The 24,067-nt window shown below is 43.3% G+C and overlaps 1 protein-coding gene across 1 annotated transcript in view; it reads right to left on the bottom strand.

Moving 5' to 3' along the window:
• Positions 1-24,067, bottom strand: part of LOC143807646 (uncharacterized) — a 1,106,746-nt gene that overhangs the window by 287,787 nt on the left and 794,892 nt on the right. Inside the window, exons 64-67 of the mRNA XM_077289447.1 lie at positions 20,161-20,199; positions 4,015-4,089; positions 3,844-3,918; positions 3,228-3,302 (exon numbers count right to left, since the gene is read on the bottom strand). Coding sequence (XP_077145562.1) covers positions 3,228-3,302; positions 3,844-3,918; positions 4,015-4,089; positions 20,161-20,199 — 264 coding nt within the window. The remainder of the gene's footprint in view (positions 1-3,227; positions 3,303-3,843; positions 3,919-4,014; positions 4,090-20,160; positions 20,200-24,067) is intronic.

The raw sequence follows: 24,067 nt of genomic DNA, 5'->3' as shown, positions 1-24,067 counted from the left end.
AAGGCAAAAGGGGGTCCAACCTGTTACTAGCATGGTGTACCTAATAAAGTGGCTGGTGAGTGTATATATATATATATATATATATATATATGTGTGTATATATTAATGACCAAGGTGAGATATAGGAGAAATATATATATATATATATATATATATATATTTATATTTAAACAATATATAAAAATAATCAATATCAATTATCAGGGCCACAATTGAAAATAACAACTAAAGTGCACATGTGCCAGAGTACACAAAGTACCTTAAGAGTATATTAAAAGTGCATAGTGCATTGTGCTCAAATATGCCATAGATGAAAACAGTGGGGTATACCTTTAAGAACGGCTGAAACTCGGTACCGCGCACCCCGTCAACATTCGGGTGAAATGAAATGCTATGGCAGGAGAACCAGGAGGACCCCACTGCTGACAGAGACATAACAAAGCTAAACTGCAGTTTGGCAAAATGTATTTTAATAAGCCAAAATCCTTCTGGGATAGCGCCCTATGAACAGATGAGACCAAGATAGAGCTTTTTGTTAAAGCATATCATTCTAATGTTTACTGAAGATGGAATAAGGCCTACAAATAAAAGAACACAGTATCTACAGTAAAATATGGTGGAACTTCAAATATGTTTTGCTGCCTCTGGGATTGGTTCATTGACTGTGTGTATGGCATCAAGAAATCTGAAAATTACCAATGGACTTTGGGTCTCAATGTAGTTCCCAGCAGTCAATGACCACAAACATACTTCAAGAAGCACCCAGAAATGGATGGAAACAAAGCGCTGGAGAGTTCTGAAGTGGGCTATTAATGAGTCTGGATCTAAATCCCATTGAGTATCTGTGGAGAGATCTTAAAATTGCTGTTGAGAGAAGGCATCCTTTAAATATGAGAGACCTGGAGCAGTTTTTAAAAGAAGAGTGGTCCAAAATTCCAGTTGAGAGGTATAAGAAGCTTGTTGTTGGTTATAGGAAGCGATTGATTGCAGTTGTTTATTCCAAAGGGTGTGCAACAAAATATTAAGTTGAAGGTGCCAGCAATTTTGCCAGCCCATTTTTGGAGTTTTTTGTGAACCTACATTCAATTTGCCTTTTTTTCTCTTTTTTTGTTGTTGTTCCAATACACACAAAGGAAATAAACATTTGTATAACAAAACATCTGCATTTGCAATAATTTTCTGGGAGAAATACTTCATTTTCTGGAACAATTTCAGGGATCCCAACACTTTCAGCCATGGCTGTATATGCTGCTGTCATTAACTAACAGCGGCATTTAAACAGCTTCATTGCCAGTGCACGCACCCCCAGATCCCATTGGCCCCAATGACATGATCATGAGGCTCTGATTAGTTACCATTTTAGCCAAGGGCTTTCTGAAGGCCCCCATTGCTGCCTTCTTAGTACTCCTATGAAGCTTAGCTATAGGCTAAGCTTCAAAAGAGACTACAATTTATATGTTATGCTGCAGTACCATGGTACTACAGCATATATTATAGAAGATCAGATAAATGGAGGTTCAAGTCCCCTTGAGGGAATAAAAAAGAAAATATAAAGTACGAATATAAAAGTTTTTTAAAAATATGAAAAACACACTTCCCACAATGAAATTGAAAAAATTAAAAAACGAAAATAGATATATTTGGTATAACCATGTCCACAAAAGTCTGACCTATTAAAGTATAAGATTAAAAAACTTGATCGGTAAACATGATAAGAAAACTTGAAATACAACAATGCGCTCTACACCTCTCTCTAAAAAAAAAGTGCCACAAATTATGGTACCAGACAATTTTGTTAAGAAAAGGTTAAAGTGGACAACTAATTTTAAGTCAATTGGTAATCATTAACTATATCTGTTGCTGTAGTATGGTTTCCACTTGAAGCAGAAGATATCAGCTCTGATTAATGATTGCCGCTGCACATGTTTTTGCCTAAGTTTGTGTGTTTTGCCCCTTTTTTTTGATTGCGCCCTTTTTGAAGTTTATTTTATATGTTCTCATATTTCTGCTTTAAGGGCAGAATTTAGTGAACCCAGATGTTTTCACCTAATCATCAATTATAATTTTTTAAAAAGTCAGAAAATGTGGCACAACTAAGCTCCAGTCCTGTTGTGAAATTGGATTCTGGGCTCCCCCGGTGGCCACTTGTGGAATTGTACTTGTGTGCATCATCCCCTCTGTTCACCTGCTCCTATCAGGATGTGGGAGTCGCTATATAACCTTGCTCCTCTGTCAGTTTCATGCCGGTCAACAATGTAATCAGAAGCCTTTCTGTGCATGTTCCTGCTACTAGACAACTCCCAGCTAAGTTGGACTTTTGTCCTTGTGTGTTTTTGCATTTTGTTCCTGTTCACAGCTGCTGTTTCGTTGCTGTGTCTGGAAAGCTCTTGTGAGCGGAAATTGCCACTCTGGTGTTATGAGTTAATGCTAGAGTCTTAAAGTAATTTCTGGATGGTGTTTTGATAGGGTTTTCTGCTGACCATGGAAGTGCCCTTTCTGTCTTCTTGCTATCTAGTGGGCGGACCTCGATTTTTGCTAAACCTATTTTCATACTACGTTTGTCATTTCATCTAAAATCACCGCCAATATATGTGGGGGCCTCTGTCTGCCTTTTGGGAAAATTTCTCTAGAGGTGAGCCAGGACTGTCTTTTCCTCTGCTAGGATTAGGTAGTTCTCCGGCTGGCGCTGGGCATCTAGGGATAAAAAAACGTAGGCATGCTACCCGGCCACTTCTAGTTGTGCGGCAGGTTTAGTTCATGGTCAGTATAGTTTCCATCTTCCAAGAGCTAGTTCTCATATATGCTGGGCTATGTTCTCTCGCCATTGAGAATCATGACACAGTCCCCTCTGTGGTGTCTTTTTGAGTACGACATTTTGCGAAAGTGTGACTTTTGGAGTTAAAAAGACGCAAAAACTGTTCAACTAAAAATATTGGATTTTACACAACATTCATAAATCACATACTCCATTTGGAACAATTTGGCTGCAAAAACGGCAACTAATAACACTAGAAAAAAAAAAAAGGTGAATTTAAAACCCCCTACAAATGATGAATTGGGAATAGATCATATTAATTTGTAGGTCACATTATAACATGATGTACCATTACAATTTAACAAAATACTTGAAAACAATTAAAATTCTAAACATAAGTAAACACATAAATATCTATTTGTGTTTACAAGATAAACTATTACATAAGAAAAAAGATAAAGCAGATAATTACCTGGTTTAGGTTGTGTAGGCAATTCACTTGTTTTCTTGGGTTCTGTTGGTTCTTTGTGTTTTTTCACTGGAATCTCTGTAGAACATTTATAACTAAAGCTTAATATACAGTGTATAATATATTTTTTAATTGCTATATGTTAACATTTTCAGTTTTTTTCCAGATAAGTTACATTGTACATTTATACCTTTTTATTAGATTTTTATTTGACTTATATATGAATAATTAATACATTAATAACGTTTCTATTTTATTAGTTTATGTAATTTTAATACCTTTTTAAGTTCAGCTGGCAACTGTGTGAGCCAATTTTTAATATTTAAAAACTTGACAAGTCTGTCAGAGCATTTTATTATTAAATTGGCTGTTGGTTATTACTAAGTTACCTACATTTCTATGGTGAGGTCGCCTTAACTCAGCCATAGTCATGACAAAGAGCTTAATAAGGTATGGTATGGAGACAGTACATGGAGACCTTAGAGTACTACGCACATCTTTTCAGGGCAGTTGAAAAATTACAGTTTTGCAATTTGCAGCAAAAAGATTTCCAGTGAATCACATTTTTTTTAATACTGTCCACTCAGAAAATAACTACATTTTATAATGTTTACATTACCTTTTTGTGGTTTTGCTGGCAATTCAGTTTTTTTGAGGGGTTCCAGTCGCTCTTCTCTCTTTTTAATTGGAGTTTCTATAAAAGATTTATAAGGTTTCTAAACTGTATATTATATTTTTTAAAAATTGATATATGGTAATGTTTACATTTTGCAGAAAAACTTAACTTTACCTCTTTTAGGCACGGATTGCAATTCCAGTTTTTTCTCTGGTTTTGATGGCTCTTCAGGTTTTTTCACTTCAGTCTCTATAAAATAATGTGTTTTATTATGATTCCATTATTTATGCTGTAACTATGTTTTTTTAAATAAATTGCTGCTATACTTTATTTCTTAGTAAAATCTCACAAGGCAATGTTATATAATTTACCCGACTATAAGATGAACCAGATGATAAGACGCAACTAGGTTTTAGAGTAGAAAAAAAATTGAAGCCAAAAATGTGGTCATGATGCACTGTTATCGTGGATCTGCTGCTGACGCTGTTATAGGGGTAATGTCACTCAATTCTGTATTAATATCCCCCATCTTGGTATATATATATATATATATATATATATATATATATATATATATATGTCCCCATCCAGGTATATATGATGCCCATCCTAAAATATATGACCCAATCCAGGTATACTTGGCCCCCCTATCCAGGTATACACGCCCCCAATCCTGGTATACATGGCCTCCCATCCCCATTTTGGTATACGTTGCCCCATCCCCATCCTGGTATACATGGCTCCTCTTCCCCATCCTGGTATACATGACATCCCATTTTGGTATACATGACCCCATTTCCCATCATGGTATACATGCCCTCCAACCAGATATACATGGCTCACCTTCATGGTATACATGGCACCCCATTTTGGTATACATGGCCCCATCACAATCCTGGAATACATGGCCCTTATCCCCATCCTGGTATGCATGGCATCCCATCCAAATCTGGTATACATGGCCCTCATCCCCATTCTGGTATACATGGCCCCATACCCATCCTGGTGTACATCTCTCCAATCCCCATTATGGTATATATATCCCTCATCATGCTGCACACATAAAAAAAATAACAAACCTTTCCCTGCTCCATCACAATCTGGCGTTCTGTTGTGATGCCAGCAGCTGATTTCAGCTTGTAAACAGCGCATGATGTCACTGTCATGTGTCACCACGTGCTGACTTCAGCTTCCGGAATATTTACTGCTTCCCACACCCAGGACTATGAGAGAGGAGAGCAGTGAATATTCATCTTCTTTAATAGTGGGCACACTGTTAACCACTTTAAGAAGTCTAGTGATGTAGGGAGTCATTACTTATTGGAAAATCCTGCATTTACGTACTTACTGTACGTTGAACCTTACAAGCACTAACCGCATGAACATTTTTTTCAAAAATTGGATTTTATTAATGTTGATTCCTCCTTTGTCCTAACTTAGCAACAAGAGACCAATTTATCTACAAGAAAATAATATTGTACACATATATTTTGGCAAGAATATGATTCCTGTGTTTGCAGATCCATTTGGTGTATACCCACTGAAAAATAGAAAAACCATAGAAGTGCCATTAATGGGTAGGCCAACTTTTGTTTATTTTGTTTCCTCAACAATCAGATGACTTGAGCTCCCATACTCATTGTAGAGTTGTTCAAATCCATCAGTAACAGTGGTTGAGGATAAAATTAGCATTTTTCCTACTTTTGGCATGCTTCAACAGTCTCCATGGGAGACTAGAAGCTACCATAACCTGATTTGCTCTGCTGCATACAGGCGATGATCAGATCGCCTGTATGTAGCAGAATTTCTGACATACTACTTAACACTCTGGTGGTCATGCCAACCCATCGGTGACCCGCGGTCAAATGACACTTCTGCCGATGGGCAGGATTTCTGGCACACTAACCAGAAGCTCATGTTAAATGCCACTGTCAGAGTTTGACAGCGGCATTTAACTAGTTAACACTTGTGGGTGGATCTCAATTCCACCAGTGGCTGTTAGAGGCACATGTCAACTGTTCAAAACAGCTGACATGTGCCAGAAAAGATGTGGGCTCAGCACCGGAGCCCACATTGAAGGGAGGGAGTCTGATATCAGCGCACTATTACTCCTCATGTCAGAAAGGGGTTAAAAGAAGTTAAAAACAACATGCATTGTATAGTTCCAATATTAATACTCAGGCAACTGGAGGCTAAGCAATGGCCTCCAAATCTGGCAGCCACAGTGGTCTATTAGGTCCCTGCAATAAGCAGTGTATAAAAGACTGCGTGTGTCAGTGTGAGAGTGACAAGTTTAATATACTGAAATACATAAATTTACACAATTTCATACACATGTTCAAAACAGCTGAGATGTGCCGGAAAAGATGTGGGATCAGAGCCGGAGCCCACATTAAAGGGAGGGAGTCCGACATTGGCATACTAATACTCCTCATGTCGGAAAGGGGTTAAAAGAAGTTCAAGACAACTGGAGCCACAATGGTCTATTAGGTCCTGCAATAAGCAATGCCTAAAAGACTGTTTGTGTCGGTGTGAGAGTGACACATTTAATATACTGAAATACATAAATTTACAGAATTTCATATACAAGTTTCTCTCACTAAATTAAAATATTATCAAAAAGTTCACTTATTTCAGTTCTTCAATACAAAAAGTGAAACTCATATATAGAGTCATTACAAGCAGAGTGATCTATTTCAAGTGTTTATTTCTGTTAATGTTGATGATTATGGCTTACAGCCAATGAAAACCCAAAAGTCATTATCTTAGTAAATTAGAATACTTTTTTAACACCAGCCTGAAAAATGATTTTAAAATCGGAAATGTTGGCCTACTGAAATGTATGTTCAGTAAATGCACTCAATACTTGGTCAGGGTTCTTTTTGCATCAATTACTGCATCAATGCGGTGTGGCATGGAGGCGATCAGCCTGTGGCACTGCTGAGGTGTCATGGAAGCCCAGGTTGCTTTGATATTAGCCTTCAGCTCATCTGCGTTGTTGGGTTTGGTGTCTCTCATCTTCCTCTTGAAAATACCCCATAGATTCTCTATGGGGTTAAGCTCAGGTGAGCTTGCTTGCCAATCAAGCACAGTGATACTGTTGTTTTTAAGCCAGGTATTGGTACTTTTGGCAGTGTGGAGAGGTGCCAAGTCTTGCTGGAGAGTGAAATTTCTGCAGCGCCCCAGAGTCCTGGTCGTTGCAGTGCTGACGCTCCGCCGCTAAGGGGAGTGATGGTACGTTCGGTGGCACTTAAGGAGATCACCTGACCAGATATCACAGTCACACATTACACTTCACATTCTGGCCACCAGGGGGAGCAAAGGGTTCTATGTATTAGGCCACTCCTCACAATCTGGTAAAACTGGGGGCTGGATAGGAAGTTAGTCAGAAGCTGACTGGGTTGGATCCAGGCAACATCCTGAGGCAGAGGGTGTTGCAGGGGAAGATTTAGGGGGTCTCTGTCAGGGGTGGGATCCTGACAGTGGCCTAGCGAACAGAACAGAACGTCATGGAGCCGCGCCTGCACCCGTTGCGGCGGCATCCTAAGAAAGGAAACAAAGCGAGGTTTATTGTGGAGAAGTTTGAAACGAGATCGCAGCAAAAAAGGAGATAAATCCAGTAGGAGTCGTGCCGTAAAATCGAGGCAACATCCTACTGAGGCGCGTAGCCGGTGGCCGGAATGCCGAGGAAGTATTAGGCTCCAAGCATTACTTCAAACAGCGGCAGGACAGTTAATTTTAGGTTGGCTGTCTCACCTAAATCACCTAAGCAGACATAGGGGGCAATTGTGGGAGAGGAGCGATGCTAGGGTCCCGGGAGAACTCCAGGCCTACCCGTCATACGGGTGCGTCCTATCCATATCATCTGGGGGACGGAGAAAGAACATCAGAACAGATACGAGTTGTGAGAGAAGAACATCAGAAACAGACACAACAATTGTGAGGACTATCCCGTGGTGCTCAGCAGGGAGGTACTACAACACACAGGTGCTAGAAGGTAGGCACTGATTTCCACCTGCAAAGGAAACTTTGGATGTGCCTTTGGACCGGCCGGTCTCAGCCAGCCCTGTTAGCAGTACTCTGGATTGCAGATCCTGAAGCCTTCAGTAAAGAGGTAAAGAGACTGCAACCCTGTGTCCTCGTTATTCATCGTGTCTTGCACCATGTACCATCATCACACCTTTCATTGGACGGCTCTTAGCAGGGTCACAGACCGGGTCTAGCCACTGTGACAACCCCAGAACTGAGGAAGAGAGAGGCCCGGTACCGAGTACCCCACGGCCCTGCATCTGGGGGCCCTCCAACTTGGCATCATGAACAGGATCTACTTAAGCCTGAAGAATCAGGTCATGTGTGCCTTGGAACTGTGTCTGAATTGTGCTTGAACTGTGACTTGTTGCAAAGACTGTGTATTGTCACTTCCCGCCAAAACCGCCGCCATTACAGCGCTAAGAGGAGCGCAGGAGAAGAAGAAGGGCATGGAAGTGGGCGTAGACAAGCTGAAGAGCGCGAAAGACAATGGCCGCCCAGTCTAAATATTTCTGTACCTTGAGGACGTGTCCGTCAGCAGCCGAGATCCACCTCCTAATCCTCAATGGAGGGCAGAGACAAAGAAAAAGAAATCGCCCACGAAGGAGAGAGCGGGAAAAAGGCCAGGAAGTGACCCACGTGGAGGACATGATGGCTGACCGCTCAGACCCAGAGTGTGAAGTTGAAGTGGAGAACTCCCCCAGTTACCCGGAGGAGCATAGCGGCCCAGTCTCCACAGCCGATGTGGGTCTCCTGCAGCTCAAGATACAGGACTTAATTGAACAACTCCTCCAACTGCGGGTGGAGACAAAGGCCGCACCCCAGGAGACGCCAACGGAGGATTCCCTGACGTTGGTTCCTGTACCGCTGCTCGAGTTGCTGCCGATGTCCCCACCGACATCACCACCAGCGGAGCCAGCCACGAGGGAGGACGCCACACCGGCCGGTAAGCCCGCCGACCCTGCCCCGCTAGCAGAGGACCTGCTGATAGGCCCAGTTGCAGCGCCACCTCCCCCTGGGACCTATCGACTCCAGCGCCTCCTTCCCTGGGACCAGGCCACAGGTATGAAGCATCTTCTAAAGGCCCCAATCTCGCCAATCACCCTGCCGGGCATGGTCTATGCAGAGCGCACGGTGTGCCGCTGGGTGAACCCAGGGTCCAACTTCATGGGGTTCCCCGGGGTGAAGACGCAGGAAGGGGAGATGGTTGAGGCCCTCAGCTGGGAAGAGTATCAGGTCCAGCTAAACCAACAGTGGGAGAAGAAGGAGAAAGAGTACCAGGCCGGGTGGGAGGCCTATCACCAGCGGGACCGAGCGATGAAGGACCGGGCCCGCAAGGACTGCACCACCCACCAGGCCCCGCGTCGGCAGGGTATTATCATCGCCTTTAAACTCCGTGGGAGCTGGGGCTTTATTAAGGAGTCGGGTCTGTACGCCGAAGTGTTCTTGAACCGGAGGGACGTCGAGTCCCACCTAAGAGAGGGCCACCCAGATCGGGATCTCTACCCAGGGGATGAAGTCACCTACACCCGGCACTTTGGGGAAAAGGGGTGGTTCGCCCTGAATGTCCACAAGAGGCGAGACCCCGTGACGCCCCTGATTAAGGTGCCGGTGAAGCTGTCCCCTATGGTGAAAGCGCCCTCTTGTGACCGGTCTACCATTACCACAAAGAACATGGTGGTTACCCCAACCTGCACCGTTGTCAAGACAACCACCTGCACTGTTGCTACCACTATGGTAACCAGAAGCTTGGCCGCAGTGATGACCAGTACCCAGGTCATTTCAGGATCTAAAACTGTGGGTACCCAGACCCCTGACTGGAGCGAGGGGGCTTCTGGTACAACACCGGGTAGCCGCGGGTACCTGGGCAGATGGCCCCGCCCACTGCTGGGTGCAGAGCTACGGCCGCCAGAACCAGAGTAAGATCCTAATGCTCTGAAACTGTACATAGTTGACTGTTTGTTTCCCTGCTTTTTGCTGCTAATACCCGACCAGGTTTATTCTTAAAGGGATCCCTTTGTTTACCCGGGGTCCCTAATCCTTTTTACTTTTGCTTTTGTTTTCATTTTTGCTTTTGTTCAACAATGTTACAAAGACTGCCGAATCATGGACGGTGAATGGTTTGCCAACTGTATTGTAAATAGTTTGCACCTTCTTAAAGGTGCCCTTTACTGGTTTTACAAGAAGGAGAGCTTTGTGAAGAGACTGTTCCTGAGTACAGCATGGAGGCTCTTATCTTAACCAGACTTGCAGATAGAGAGAGTCTGCATTACCTCAAAGAGACTTGGTTCCCTCTTAAAGGGAACGTTCACTAGTTGCACTTAAAGTATAATGCTGCCTTAAAAGAAAGTAGATGGTAATAATGTTTTATGTAGTTAGCTAGATAGTTATAGAGAATGTTTAATAATGTTACTAGAGAATGAGGACAGGAAAGAGTTGAAAGTCGAGTTTCAATAAAGTAAACCCGTAGGGGTTAGTTAGTGAAGTCCTCCTGCGAGCCATAGAGAGATGGCTCAGTGATCCTGTACTAAGAAAAGAGGCAGTAGGCCTGGGCAGATAGACAGGCGGTCCTGCATATGAAAAATCAGAGAGTAAAAAGAAAAATGTTGCACTTAGAAGAGAGAAGTAAAGAAAAAGTTAATTTATATTTCAGAGTTTTATAGTAAGCCTTTAGTGGGTTCAGCCTATAAGCCCTTAAAGGAAAAGTTAAATTATTGTTCAGAATTTGTACTTAGTAGAATACCCGGCTGGGTAATAGAAGTTATATATAGTATGTTATTTAAAATATTTAACCATGTTTTGTTTGCAACGTTCAAGAGTCCTCACCTCCCATAAAGGGAAGCACTGTTATAATTACTTGTTCATAGCATTTCAAAATTTGTATGTTTTTTGCTGACATGTATTGTTGTTTTCTTCCCAGTCCAGGAGTACTGGATTTAACCGGGGGGGAGTGCAGCGCCCCAGAGTCCTGGTCATTGCAGTACTGATGCTCCGCTGTTGTGAAATTGGATTCTGGGCTCCCCCGGTGGCCACTTGTGGAATTGTACTTGTGTTCATCATCCCCTCTGTTCACCTGCTCCTATCAGGATGTGGGAGTCGCTATATAACCTTGCTCCTCTGTCAGTTTCATGCCGGTCAACAATGTAATCAGAAGCCTTTCTGTGCATGTTCCTGCTACTAGACAACTCCCAGCTAAGTTGGACTTTTGTCCTTGTGTGTTTTTGCATTTTGTTCCTGTTCACAGCTGCTGTTTCGTTACTGTGTCTGGAAAGCTCTTGTGAGCGGAAATTGCCACTCTGGTGTTATGAGTTAATGCTAGAGTCTTAAAGTAATTTCTGGATGGTGTTTTGATAGAGTTTTCTGCTGACCATGAAAGTGCCCTTTCTGTCTTCTTGCTATCTAGAAAGCGGACCTCGATTTTTGCTAAACCTATTTTCATACTACGTTTGTCATTTCATCTAAAATCACCGCCAATATATGTGGGGGCCTCTGTCTGCCTTTTGGGAAAATTTCTCTAGAGGTGAGCCAGGACTGTCTTTTCCTCTGCTAGGATTAGGTAGTTCTCCGGCTGGCGCTGGGCATCTAGGGATAAAAAAAACGTAGGCATGCTACCCGGCCACTTCTAGTTGTGCGGCAGGTTTAGTTCATGGTCAGTATAGTTTCCATCTTCCAAGAGCTAGTTCTCATATATGCTGGGCTATGTTCTCTCGCCATTGAGAATCATGACAGTTTGACCGGCCCAAAAAAAAGGGTTAAATTACTGGCTGAGAAAGGAGAGAAAAAAGAAGTCTGCTACAATTTTTTTTTTTTTTTTTTTCCTCTAGTTCTGAGTGTGCTCTTAATTGAATCACTTGCTAGTCTGCCTATACTGCAGCCTTCCTCTCTTTCTCTCCTTCTAATCCTTGAATGGCTCTGTGTTCACCTGTTTCAAATGGATCTTCAGAGTGTAGCTACAGGTTTGAATAATCTCGCCACAAAGGTACAAAATTTGCAAGATTTTGTTGTTCATGCACCTATGTCTGAGCCTAGAATTCCTTTGCCTGAATTCTTCTCGGGGAATAGATCTCACTTTCAAAATTTTAAAAATAATTGCAAATTGTTTTTGTCCCTGAAGTCTCGCTCTGCCGGAGACCCTGCACAGCAGGTCAGGATTGTAATTTCCTTGCTCCGGGGCGACCCTCAAGACTGGGCTTTTGCATTGGCACCAGGGGATCCTGCGTTGCTCAATGTGGATGCGTTTTTTCTGGCCTTGGGGTTGCTTTATGAGGAACCTCATTTAGAGCTTCAGGCGGAAAAGGCCTTGATGTCCTTGTCTCAGGGGCAAGATGAAGCTGAAATATACTGCCAAAAATTCCGCAAATGGTCTGTGCTTACTCAGTGGAATGAGTGCGCCCTGGCGGCGATTTTCAGAGAAGGTCTCTCTGATGCCATTAAGGATGTTATGGTGGGGTTCCCTGTGCCTGCGAGTCTGAATGAGTCCATGACGATGGCTATTCAGATCGATAGGCGTCTGCGGGAGCGCAAACCTGTGCACCATTTGGCGGTGTCTACTGAGAAAACGCCAGAAAATATGCAATGTGATAGAATTCTGTCCAGAAGCGAGCGGCAGAATTTTAGACGAAAAAATGGGTTGTGCTTCTATTGTGGTGATTCAACTCATGTTATATCAGCATGCTCTAAGCGTACTAAGAAGCCTGACAAGTCTGTTTCAATTAGCACTTTACAGTCTAAGTTTATTCTATCTGTGACCCTGATTTGTTCTTTGTCATCTATTACCGCGGACGCCTATGTCGACTCTGGCGCTGCTTTGAGTCTTATGGATTGGTCCTTTGCCAAACGCTGTGGGTATGATTTGGAGCCATTGGAGGCTCCGATACCTCTGAAAGGGATTGACTCCACCCCATTGGCTAGTAATAAACCACAATACTGGACACAAGTGACTATGCGTGTTAATCCGGATCACCAGGAGGTTATTCGCTTTCTGGTGCTGTATAATCTACATGATGTTTTGGTGCTGGGATTGCCATGGCTGCAATCTCATAACCCAGTCCTCGACTGGAGAGCTATGTCTGTATTAAGCTGGGGATGTAAAGGAACTCATGGGGACGTACCTTTGGTTTCCATTTCATCATCTATTCCCTCTGAGATTCCTGAATTCTTGTCTGACTTTCGTGACGTTTTTGAAGAACCCAAGGTTGGTTCACTACCTCCGCACCGGGAGTGCGATTGTGCCATAGACTTGATTCCGGGTAGTAAATACCCTAAGGGTCGTTTATTTAATCTGTCTGTGCCTGAACACGCGGCTATGCGAGAATATATAAAGGAGTCCTTGGAAAAGGGACATATTCGTCCTTCGTCATCTCCCTTAGGAGCCGGTTTTTTCTTTGTGTCTAAAAAAGACGGCTCTTTGAGGCCGTGTATTGATTATCGACTTTTGAATAAAATCACGGTTAAATATCAATATCCGTTACCACTGCTTACTGATTTGTTTGCTCGTATAAAGGGGGCCAAGTGGTTCTCTAAGATTGATCTCCGTGGGGCGTATAATTTGGTGCGAATCAAGCAGGGGGATGAGTGGAAAACCGCATTTAATACGCCCGAGGGCCATTTTGAGTATTTGGTGATGCCTTTTGGTCTTTCAAATGCCCCTTCAGTCTTCCAGTCCTTTATGCATGACATTTTCCGCGATTATTTGGATAAATTTATGATTGTGTATCTGGATGATATTCTGATTTTTTCGGATGACTGGGACTCTCATGTCCAGCAGGTCAGGAGGGTTTTTCAGGTTTTGCGGTCTAATTCCTTGTGTGTGAAGGGTTCTAAGTGTGTTTTTGGGGTTCAAAAGATTTCCTTCTTGGGATACATTTTTTCCCCCTCTTCCATCGAGATGGATCCTGTCAAGGTTCAGGCTATTGGTGATTGGACGCAACCCTCTTCTCTTAAGAGTCTTCAGAAATTTTTGGGCTTTGCTAACTTTTATCGTCGATTTATTGCTGGTTTTTCTGATGTTGTAAAACCATTGACTGATTTGACTAAGAAGGGTGCTGATGTTGCTGATTGGTCCCCTGATGCTGTGGAGGCCTTTCGGGAGCTCAAGCGCCGCTTTTCTTCCGCCCCAGTGTTGCGTCAGCCTGATGTTGCTCTTCCTTTTCAGGTTGAGGTCGACGCTTCTGAAATCGGAGCTGGGGCGGTGTTGTCGCAGAGAAGTTCCGACTGCTCCGTGAGGAGACCTTGTGCTTTTTTTTTCCCGTAAATTTTCGCCCGCCGAGCGGAATTATGATATTGGGAATCGGGAGCTTTTGGCCATGAAGTGGGCTTTTGAGGAGTGGCGTCACTGGCTTGAGGGGGCCAGACATCAGGTGGTGGTATTGACTGACCACAAAAATTTAATTTACCTTGAGTCTGCCAGGCGCCTGAATCCTAGACAGGCGCGCTGGTCGTTGTTTTTCTCTCGGTTTAATTTTGTGGTGTCTTACCTACCGGGTTCTAAGAATGTTAAGGCGGATGCCCTTTCTAGGAGTTTTGAGCCTGACTCCCCTGGTAATTCTGAGCCCACAGGTATCCTTAAAGATGGAGTGATATTGTCTGCCGTTTCTCCAGACCTGCGGCGGGCCTTGCAGGAGTTTCAGGCGGATAGACCTGATCGTTGCCCACCTGGTAGACTGTTTGTTCCTGATGATTGGACCAGTAGAGTCATCTCTGAGGTTCATTCTTCTGTGTTGGCAGGTCATCCTGGAATCTTTGGTACCAGGGATTTGGTGGCAAGGTCCTTCTGGTGGCCTTCCCTGTCACGAGATGTGCGAGGCTTTGTGCAGTCTTGTGACATTTGTGCTCGGGCCAAGCCTTGTTGTTCTCGGGCTAGTGGATTGTTGTTACCCTTGCCTATCCCGAAGAGGCCTTGGACGCACATCTCGATGGATTTTATTTCGGATCTGCCTGTTTCTCATAAGATGTCTGTCATCTGGGTGGTGTGTGACCGTTTCTCTAAGATGGTCCATCTGGTTCCCTTGCCTAAGTTGCCTTCTTCTTCCGAGTTGGTTCCTCTGTTTTTTCAAAATGTTGTTCGTTTGCATGGTATTCCGGAGAATATCATTTCTGACAGAGGGACCCAATTCGTGTCTAGATTTTGGCGGGCATTCTGTGCTAGGATGGGCATAGATTTGTCTTTTTCGTCTGCTTTCCATCCTCAGACTAATGGCCAGACCGAGCGGACTAATCAGACCTTGGAGACATATTTGAGGTGTTTTGTGTCTGCGGATCAGGATGATTGGGTTGCTTTTTTGCTTTGGCGGAGTTCGCCCTCAATAATCGGGCCAGCTCTGCCACCTTGGTGTCCCCGTTTTTCTGTAATTCGGGGTTTCATCCTCGATTTTCCTCCGGTCAAGTGGAATCTTCGGATTGTCCTGGAGTGGATGCTGTGGTGGAGAGGTTGCATCAGATTTGGGGGCAGGTGGTGGACAATTTGAAGTTGTCCCAGGAGAAGACTCAGCTTTTTTCCAACCGCCGTCGTCGTGTTGGTCCTCGGCTTTGTGTTGGGGACTTGGTGTGGTTGTCTTCTCGTTTTGTCCCTATGAGGGTTTCTTCTCCTAAGTTTAAGCCTCGGTTCATCGGCCCGTACAAGATATTGGAGATTCTTAACCCTGTGTCCTTCCGTTTGGACCTCCCTGCATCCTTTTCGATTCATAATGTTTTTCATCGGTCATTGTTGCGCAGGTATGAGGTACCGGCTGTGCCTTCCGTTGAGCCTCCTGCTCCGGTGTTGGTTGAGGGTGAGTTGGAGTACGTTGTGGAAAAGATCTTGGACTCTCGTGTTTCCAGACGGAAACTCCAGTATCTGGTCAAATGGAAGGGATACGGTCAGGAGGATAATTCTTGGGTCACTGCCTCTGATGTTCATGCCTCCGATCTTGTCCGTGCCTTTCATAGGGCTCATCCTGATCGCCCTGGTGGTTCTGGTGAGGGTTCGGTGCCCCCTCCTTGAGGGGGGGGTACTGTTGTGAAATTGGATTCTGGGCTCCCCCGGTGGCCACTTGTGGAATTGTACTTGTGTTCATCATCCCCTCTGTTCACCTGCTCCTATCAGGATGTGGGAGTCGCTATATAACCTTGCTCCTCTGTCAGTTTCATGCCGGTCAACAATGTAATCAGAAGCCTTTCTGTGCATGTTCCTGCTACTAGACAACTCCCAGCTAAGTTGGACTTTTGTCCTTGTGTGTTTTTGCATTTTGTTCCTGTTCACAGCTGCTGTTTCGTTACTGTGTCTGGAAAGCTCTTGTGAGCGGAAATTGCCACTCTGGTGTTATGAGTTAATGCTAGAGTCTTAAAGTAATTTCTGGATGGTGTTTTGATAGAGTTTTCTGCTGACCATGAAAGTGCCCTTTCTGTCTTCTTGCTATCTAGAAAGCGGACCTCGATTTTTGCTAAACCTATTTTCATACTACGTTTGTCATTTCATCTAAAATCACCGCCAATATATGTGGGGGCCTCTGTCTGCCTTTTGGGAAAATTTCTCTAGAGGTGAGCCAGGACTGTCTTTTCCTCTGCTAGGATTAGGTAGTTCTCCGGCTGGCGCTGGGCATCTAGGGATAAAAAAAACGTAGGCATGCTACCCGGCCACTTCTAGTTGTGCGGCAGGTTTAGTTCATGGTCAGTATAGTTTCCATCTTCCAAGAGCTAGTTCTCATATATGCTGGGCTATGTTCTCTCGCCATTGAGAATCATGACACTCCGCCGCTAAGGGAAGTGATGGTACGTCCGATGGCACTTAAGGAGTTCACCTGACCAGGTATCACAGTCACACATTACACTTCACATTCTGGCCACCAGGGGGAGCAAAGGGTTCTATGTATTAGGCCACTCCTCACAATCTGGTAAAACTGGGGGCTGGATAGGAAGTTAGTCAGAAGCTGACTGGGTTGGATCCAGGCAACATCCTGTGGCAGAGGGTGATGCAGGGGAAGATTCAGGGGGGGTCTCTGTCAGGGGTGGGATCCTGACAGTGGCCTAGCAAACAGAACAGAACGTTACGGAGCCGCGCCTGCACCCGTTGTGGTGGCATCCTAAGAAAGGAAACAAAGCGAGGTTTATTGTGGAGAAGTGAGAAACGAGATCGCAGCAAAAAAGGAGATAAAGCCAGTAGGAGTCGTGCCGTAAGATCGAGGCAACATCCTACTGAGGCGCGTAGCCGGTGGCCGGAATGCCGAGGAAGTATTAGGCTCCAAGCATTACTTCAAACAGCGGCAGGACAGTTAATTTTAGGTTGGCTGTCTCACCTAAATCACCCAAGAAGACATAGAGGGCAATTGTGGGAGAGGGGCGACGCTAGGGTCCCAGAAGAACTCCAGGCCTACCCGTCATACGGGTGCGTACTATCCATATCATCTGGGGAACGGAGAAAGAACATCAGAACAGATACGAGTTGTGAGAGAAGAACATCAGAAACAGACACAACAGTTGTGAGGACTATCCCGTGGTGCTCAGCAGGGAGGTACTACAACACACAGGTGCTAGAAGGTAGGCACTGATTTCCACCTGCAAATGAAACTCTGGATGTGCCTTCGGACCGGCCGGTCTCAGCCAGCCCTGTTAGCAGTACTCTGGATTGCGGATCCTGAAGCCTTCAGTAAAGAGATAAAGAGACTGCAACCCTGTGTCCTCGTTATTCATCGTGTCTTGCACCACGCACCATCATCACACCTTTCATTGGACGCCCCTTAGCAGGGTCATGGACCGGGTCTAGCCACCGTGACAACCCCAGAACTGAGGAAGAGAGAGGCCCGGTACCGAGTACCCCGCGGCCCTGTGTCTGGGGGCGCTCCATTTCCATCTTCAAAAACTTGTCGGCAGAGGGAAGCATGAAGTGCTCTAAAATTTCATGGTAGATGGCTTCGCTTACTTTGGTCTTGTTAAAACACAGTGGACCTACACCAGCATATGACATTCCTCCCCAAACAATCACTGATTGTGGAAATTTCACACTAGACCTCAAGCATCTTGGATTGTGTGCCTCTCCACTCTTCCTCCAGACTCTGGGACCTTGATTACAAAATGAAATGCAAAATTTACTTTCATCCGAAAACAACACCTTGGACCACTGAGCAACAGTCCAGTTCTTTTTCTCTTGGCCAGGTAAGACGCTTCTGGCATTATCTATTAATCATGAGTGGCTTGACACAAGAAATGCAACACTTGTAGCCCATGTCCTGGATACTTCTGTGTGTGGTGGCTCTTGAGGCAATGACTCTAGCAGAAGTCCACTCCTTGTGAATCTCCCCCAAGTTTTTTAATAGCATTTTTTAATAGCATTTAATGTTTTTTTCAAAACAATCTTTCAAGGCTGCGATTATCCCGGTTGCTTGTGCACCTTTTTCTACCATAATTTTTCCTTGCACTCAACTTTTCATTAATATGCTTGGATACAGAACTCTATGAACAACCAGCTTCTTCAGCAATGACCTTTTGGGGCTTATCCTCTTTGTCAGTGACTGCCTTCTGCATATCTGTCAAGTCAAAAGTCTTCCCCATGATTGTATTGAAACAGACTAGGTGATCTTTTTAAATGCTTAGGAAGCCTTTACAGGTGTTTTTTGTTAATTATTCTATATAATATATGAGTTTCACTTTATGCATTGAAGAACTGAAAGAAGTTAACGTTTTGATGATATTCTAACTTAGTGAGAAGCACTTGTATTTCTACAATCTGCATTTACTTACTTGTTCAGACCTACAATTAACCCTTCGCTTGCTGTAAGCCAAGCAAACTCCTCTCTTGAGATATTCAAACTAAAAATGCCACTGTAAGTACTTGAATCATTATCCATATCCATTCCTATGTCTACGCTAAAAATATAGAGCTAAGCTAAAGTAGACTACTGACATGGCAGCGATAGGAGCCTTCAGCAAGCCCAAACCTGAGATGGCAACCCATGGGCACCATTCATTGCATCGCAACGAGGCTGATTATTGCACAGAATGGATGCCCAAACAGGATTGTATTGCTTTAACCCCTTACCAACATCGGTATCCCTCCTGCCGGAGCCCACATCTTTCCTGGGACATATCAGCTGCTTTGAACAGCTGACATGTGCTTGCAATAGCCACGGGTGAAATTGCGATCCACCCACGGCTATTAACTAGTTAAATGCCGCTGTCAAACTCTGACAGTGGCATTTAAATGGCGCTACCGGCAATCGTGCCAGAAATACTCATCACATGATCATGGGTCATCGGTGTGTTGGCATGACAACCCAAGGTATGTAGCAGAGCCGATCGGGTTATGGCAGCTTCTAGTCTCCTATGGAGACTACTGAAGCATGCCAAAAATAAAAAAAATGTTTTAAAAAATATATTTAAAAAGAATATAAAAGTTTAAATCACCCCCCTTTCGTCCATTTAAAATAAAACAATAAAAATAAAATCAAACTCAAACATATTTGGTATCGCCAAGTTCAGAATCGCCCGATCTATCAACAAAAAAAGATTAACCTGATCGCTAAACGGCGTAGTGAGAAAAAAAGTAAAAATGCCAAAATTACGTTTTTTTGGTCCCCTTGATATTGTATTAAAATGCAATAACGGGCAAGCAAAATATCTTATCTGCACCAAAATGGTATCATTAAAAACATCAGCTCGGCACGCAAGAATAAGCCCTCACCCAACCCGAGATTACTAAAAATGGAGACGCTACGGGTATTGGAAAATGGCGAAATTTTTTTTAACAAAGTTTGGAATTTTTTTTCACCACTTAGATAAAAAATTACCTAGACATGTTTGGTGTCTCTGAACTCATAATGACCTGCAGAATCATAAAGGCAGGTCAGGTTTAGCATTTAGTGCACCTAGTAAAAAAGCCCCCAAAAAACAAGTGTGGGACTGCACTTTTTTTCCAATTTCACCGCACTTGGAATTTTTTTCCCGTTTTCTAGTACATGACATGGTAAAACTAATAGAGTCACTCAAAAGTACAACTCGTCCCGCAAAAAATAAGCCGCATATGGCCATATTGATGGAAAACTAAAAAAGTTATGGCTCTGGGAATAAGGGGAGCAAAAAACGAAAACGCAAAACTGATAAAAGCTCTGAGTGTGAAGAAGTTAATGCTGCTATCAGCTAGCTCTGCCCGGCTCCATGATAAATATTTCTATCCTGGAGAATTAAGTATTTCAAAATAGATTTATAATTACATTGCCTTTAGTTACTTTTCTTCCTATTCCCAGAAAGATATTTCATCAATTGTCAAAAACCTACATGAAATTAAAAAAAAACCAAATGGTTCCATTATCATACAGTTACCTTTCTTTAGCTCTGTAGGTTGTTTCTTCACAGCGACTTCTAAAATTAATAACAAATAATAAATTATTTTTCAGATTTGCATGAGACTATTATGCAAAAAATAATGCTGAAAAAAGCTATAAAATTTGCAAATTTTTTAAAAAAAATTTATATCAGAGAGTGCTGAAGTAACAGGGAATCTAATCATGTAGAGATCTCCACTCTAGGAAAGATCTGCCATGCAAAAAATGAAGCTCTTAAGTTTCAAAGTAATCAAGCATAGTTTAAAGAGCACCTGACATCAAATCAGAAGAGGTATTTTTTTCATCCAATTTTATTTCTGCTGCGTTTGAGTTTTCTTTTTTTTTTGTTGTTTTTCTTAAAATCCACCACAATCATTCCAAAGATATGGGTCTTTTTATAAAGTGCTACTTTTCTGGTTTTTACTATGGGGTGTGGCTCACAGGGTAATAATGCATAGAAAACCAGAGAATCCTGTGAGCCACACCACCATACTATAGAAAAAAATCAAAAACTAGGCAATATTGATTTGGTGACAGATCCTTTTTAAATTTCAGAGAAAATAATTTATACTATGATTTCCTGAGTAACAGTAGATTTTTATGAGGTGACCAATACTTCTACAGTGTACATATATGAACATATATCTACATACATATATCTGATTCCAGTCATAAAATATTTATCTGACGCATTTTATGTACAATGTTGTATAAATTACCTATAATAAGGTTGTTGGTCATAATTCTGGGGGTATCTGCTCTTCTTATCATATATTTTACTGCTACTTTTAACCCCTTCACCCCCGGAGCATTTTCCGTTTTTTCATTTTCGTTTTTCGCTCCCCTCCTTCCCAGAGCCATAACTTTTTTATTTTTCCGTCCATATGGCCATGTGAGGGCTTATTTTTTGTGGGACGAGATGTACTTTTGAACGATACCATTGGTTTTACCATGCCGTGTAACAGAAAACAGGAAAAAAATTCCAAGTGTGATAAAATTGCAAAAAAAGTGCAATCTCACACTTGTTTTTTGTTTTGCTTTTTTGCTAGGTTCACCAAATGCTAAAACTGACCAGCCATTATGATTCACCAGGTCATTACGAGTTCTTAGACACCTAACATGTCTAGGTTATTTTTTATCTAAGTGGTGAAAAAAAATTCCAAAGTTTGCTAAAAAAAAAAAAAAAATTGTGCGAATTTCCGATACCCGTAGCGTCTCCAGTTTTCATGATCTGGGGTCGGGTGAGGGCTTATTTTTTGCATGCTAAGCTGGCGTTTTTAATGATATCATTTTGGTGTAGATACATTCTTTTGATCGCCCGGTATTGCATTTTAATGCAATGTCATGGCGACCAAAAAAATGTAATTTTGGCGTTTTGATTTTTTTTCTCGCTACGCCATTTAGCGGTCAGGTTAATCCTTTGTTTTTTTTGATAGATCGGGCGATTCTGAACGCGGCGATACCAAATATGTGTAGGTTTGATTTTTTTTTTAATAGTTTTATTTTGATTGGGGCGAAAGGGGGGTGATTTGAACTTTTTTATATTTTTTATTTTGTTATATTTTTAACCACTTTTTTTTTAAATTTTGGCATGCTTCAATAGCCTCCATAGGAGGCTAGAAGCATGCACAACTCGATTGGCTCTGCTACATAGAGGTGACATACAGATCACCTCTATGTAGCAGAAAGGCAGGTGTACTTTGAGCGCCGACCACTGGGTGGCGCTCAAAGCAATCGGCCATCAACAACCATAGAGGTCTCAAGGAGACCTCTGGTTGTTATGGCGATGCACTGCTGACCCCCGATCATGTGACGACGGTCAGCAGTGCGAGGACTTCCGGCCGCGCAGCCGGGAGCGCTAGTTAAATGCCGCTGTCAGCGGCATTTAACTAGTTAATGGGCGCGGGCGGATCGCGACTCCGCTCGCGCTCATTGCACGCACATGTCAGCTGTACAAAAAAAGCTGACATGTCGCTGCTTTAAGGTGGGCTCGCCGCCGGAGCCCACCTTAAAGCAGGGGATCTGCCAGCTGACGTACTATTCCGTCAGCTGGCAGAAAGGGGTTAAACTTCTAGCAGTAGAAAATCACATCATCTGTACAGTATGTACCTGTACACTGAAAACCTGCGCTGAGGTAATTTAAACATTTCTGAATTGAGAACCTAGTCCATCAGCAACTTTTGTACAAAAACACCAAGGCCATTTCTCTATTATTGAGTGGGGGCAATCATGCTCTGTGGAGAAATGCTGGAGTATTACATGATGTGGTGTTCTGTGAAGGTGATCTGTTGTGAATTCTGCTCTTGGGCTCCCTCTGGTGGTGGTTGGTGGTAGTGCAGTTGTCTTGGGGTTGTAATCCGGGCAGGTGTTTCTGCTGATTGCAGCTCTATTAGGTATTTAGGTGTGCAGGATCCATGAGTCCATGCCAGTTGTCCATTGTACTTGGAGGGATTGCATCTCTCTCTGGCTCCTTATGCCCTGCTGCCATTTCAGCTAAGATAAGTGTCTGGTTTTTTGTCTCTGTGCACACATGCAGTGTGCTTTGCAATTCAGTGCAATTCATTGTATTTTTGTCCAGCTTAGACTTTGTTTGGATTTTTCAGTCATGCTGGATTCTCAGGAGATGCAGATATACTTTCTATGTCTTTAGTTAGATGTAGAATATTTGTATTATCTGCTGTGGATATTTTTAGGATTTTAATACTGACCGCTTAGAATTCTGTCCTATCCTTTTCTATTTAGCTAGAAGTGCCTCTTTTGCTAAATCCTGTTTTTCTGCCTGCATGTGTTTTTTCCTCTTATACTCAATATTTGTGGGGGGCTGCCTATCCTTTGGGGTTCTGCCCTGAGGCAAGATAGAATTCCCATTTCCATCTATAGGGGTATTTAGTCCTCCGGCTGTGTCGAGGTGTCTAGGATGTGTTAGGTACACCCCACGGCTACTTCTAGTTGCGGTGACAGTTTAGGGTTTGCGGTCAGTACAGGTTCCACCTACTCCTGAGAAAGTCTCTCATGCGACTCCAAGGTCACCGGATCATAGAGTACAAGTGGCCAACAATGAGTTAAATGCATCTCAGAAGAAGGGAAGAAAGAGCCATTTTTTTTTCTGTAGCCTGCTTTGTCTTTTCTTCCCTCTTTTCCTCTGGGTGACTGAGGAGTCTTGTGCTAGCATGGATGTTCAGGGATTAGTTTCTCGTATAGACCAGCTTGCTGCTAAGGTACAGGGTATTTCTGATTATATTGTTCAGACTCCGCTTTTAGAACCTAGGATTCCTACTCCTGATTTGTTTTTTGGGGACAGGTCCAAATTTTTGAGTTTTAAAAACAATTGTAAACTGTTTTTTGCTCTGAAGCCTCGTTCGTCTGGTGATCCCATTCAGCAGGTTAAAATTGTCATCTCCCTGCTGCGTGGCGACCCTCAGGATTGGGCATTTTCCCTGGAATCTGGGAATCCGGTCTTGCTTAATGTAGATGCCTTTTTTCAGGCTCTAGGATTATTATATGATGAACCAAATTCTGTGGATCAAGCGGAGAAGACCTTGTTGGCCCTGTCTCAGGGTCAAGAAGCGGCAGAATTGTATTGTCAGAAATTTAGAAAATGGTCTGTGCTGACTAAATGGAATGAGGATGCTTTGGTGGCAATTTTCAGAAAGGGTCTTTCTGAATCTGTTAAAGATGTTATGGTGGGGTTTCCCACACCTGTTGGTCTGAGTGATTCTATGTCTCTGGCCATTCAGATTGATCGGCGCTTGCGGGAGCGCAGAACTGTGCGCGCTGTGGCGTTGTCCTCAGAGCAGATGCCTGAGTCTATTCAGTGTGATAGGATTCTGTCTAGAACGGAACAACAAGGATTCAGACGTCAGAATAGGTTGTGTTTTTATTGTGGCAATGCTTCTCATGTCATT

This window comes from Ranitomeya variabilis, chromosome 2, assembly GCF_051348905.1.
Source record: "Ranitomeya variabilis isolate aRanVar5 chromosome 2, aRanVar5.hap1, whole genome shotgun sequence".
Lineage (NCBI taxonomy): Eukaryota > Metazoa > Chordata > Amphibia > Anura > Dendrobatidae > Ranitomeya > Ranitomeya variabilis.
The sequence above is the reverse complement of the archived record's forward strand: the minus strand, read 5'-3'. Positions and strand labels throughout refer to the sequence as shown.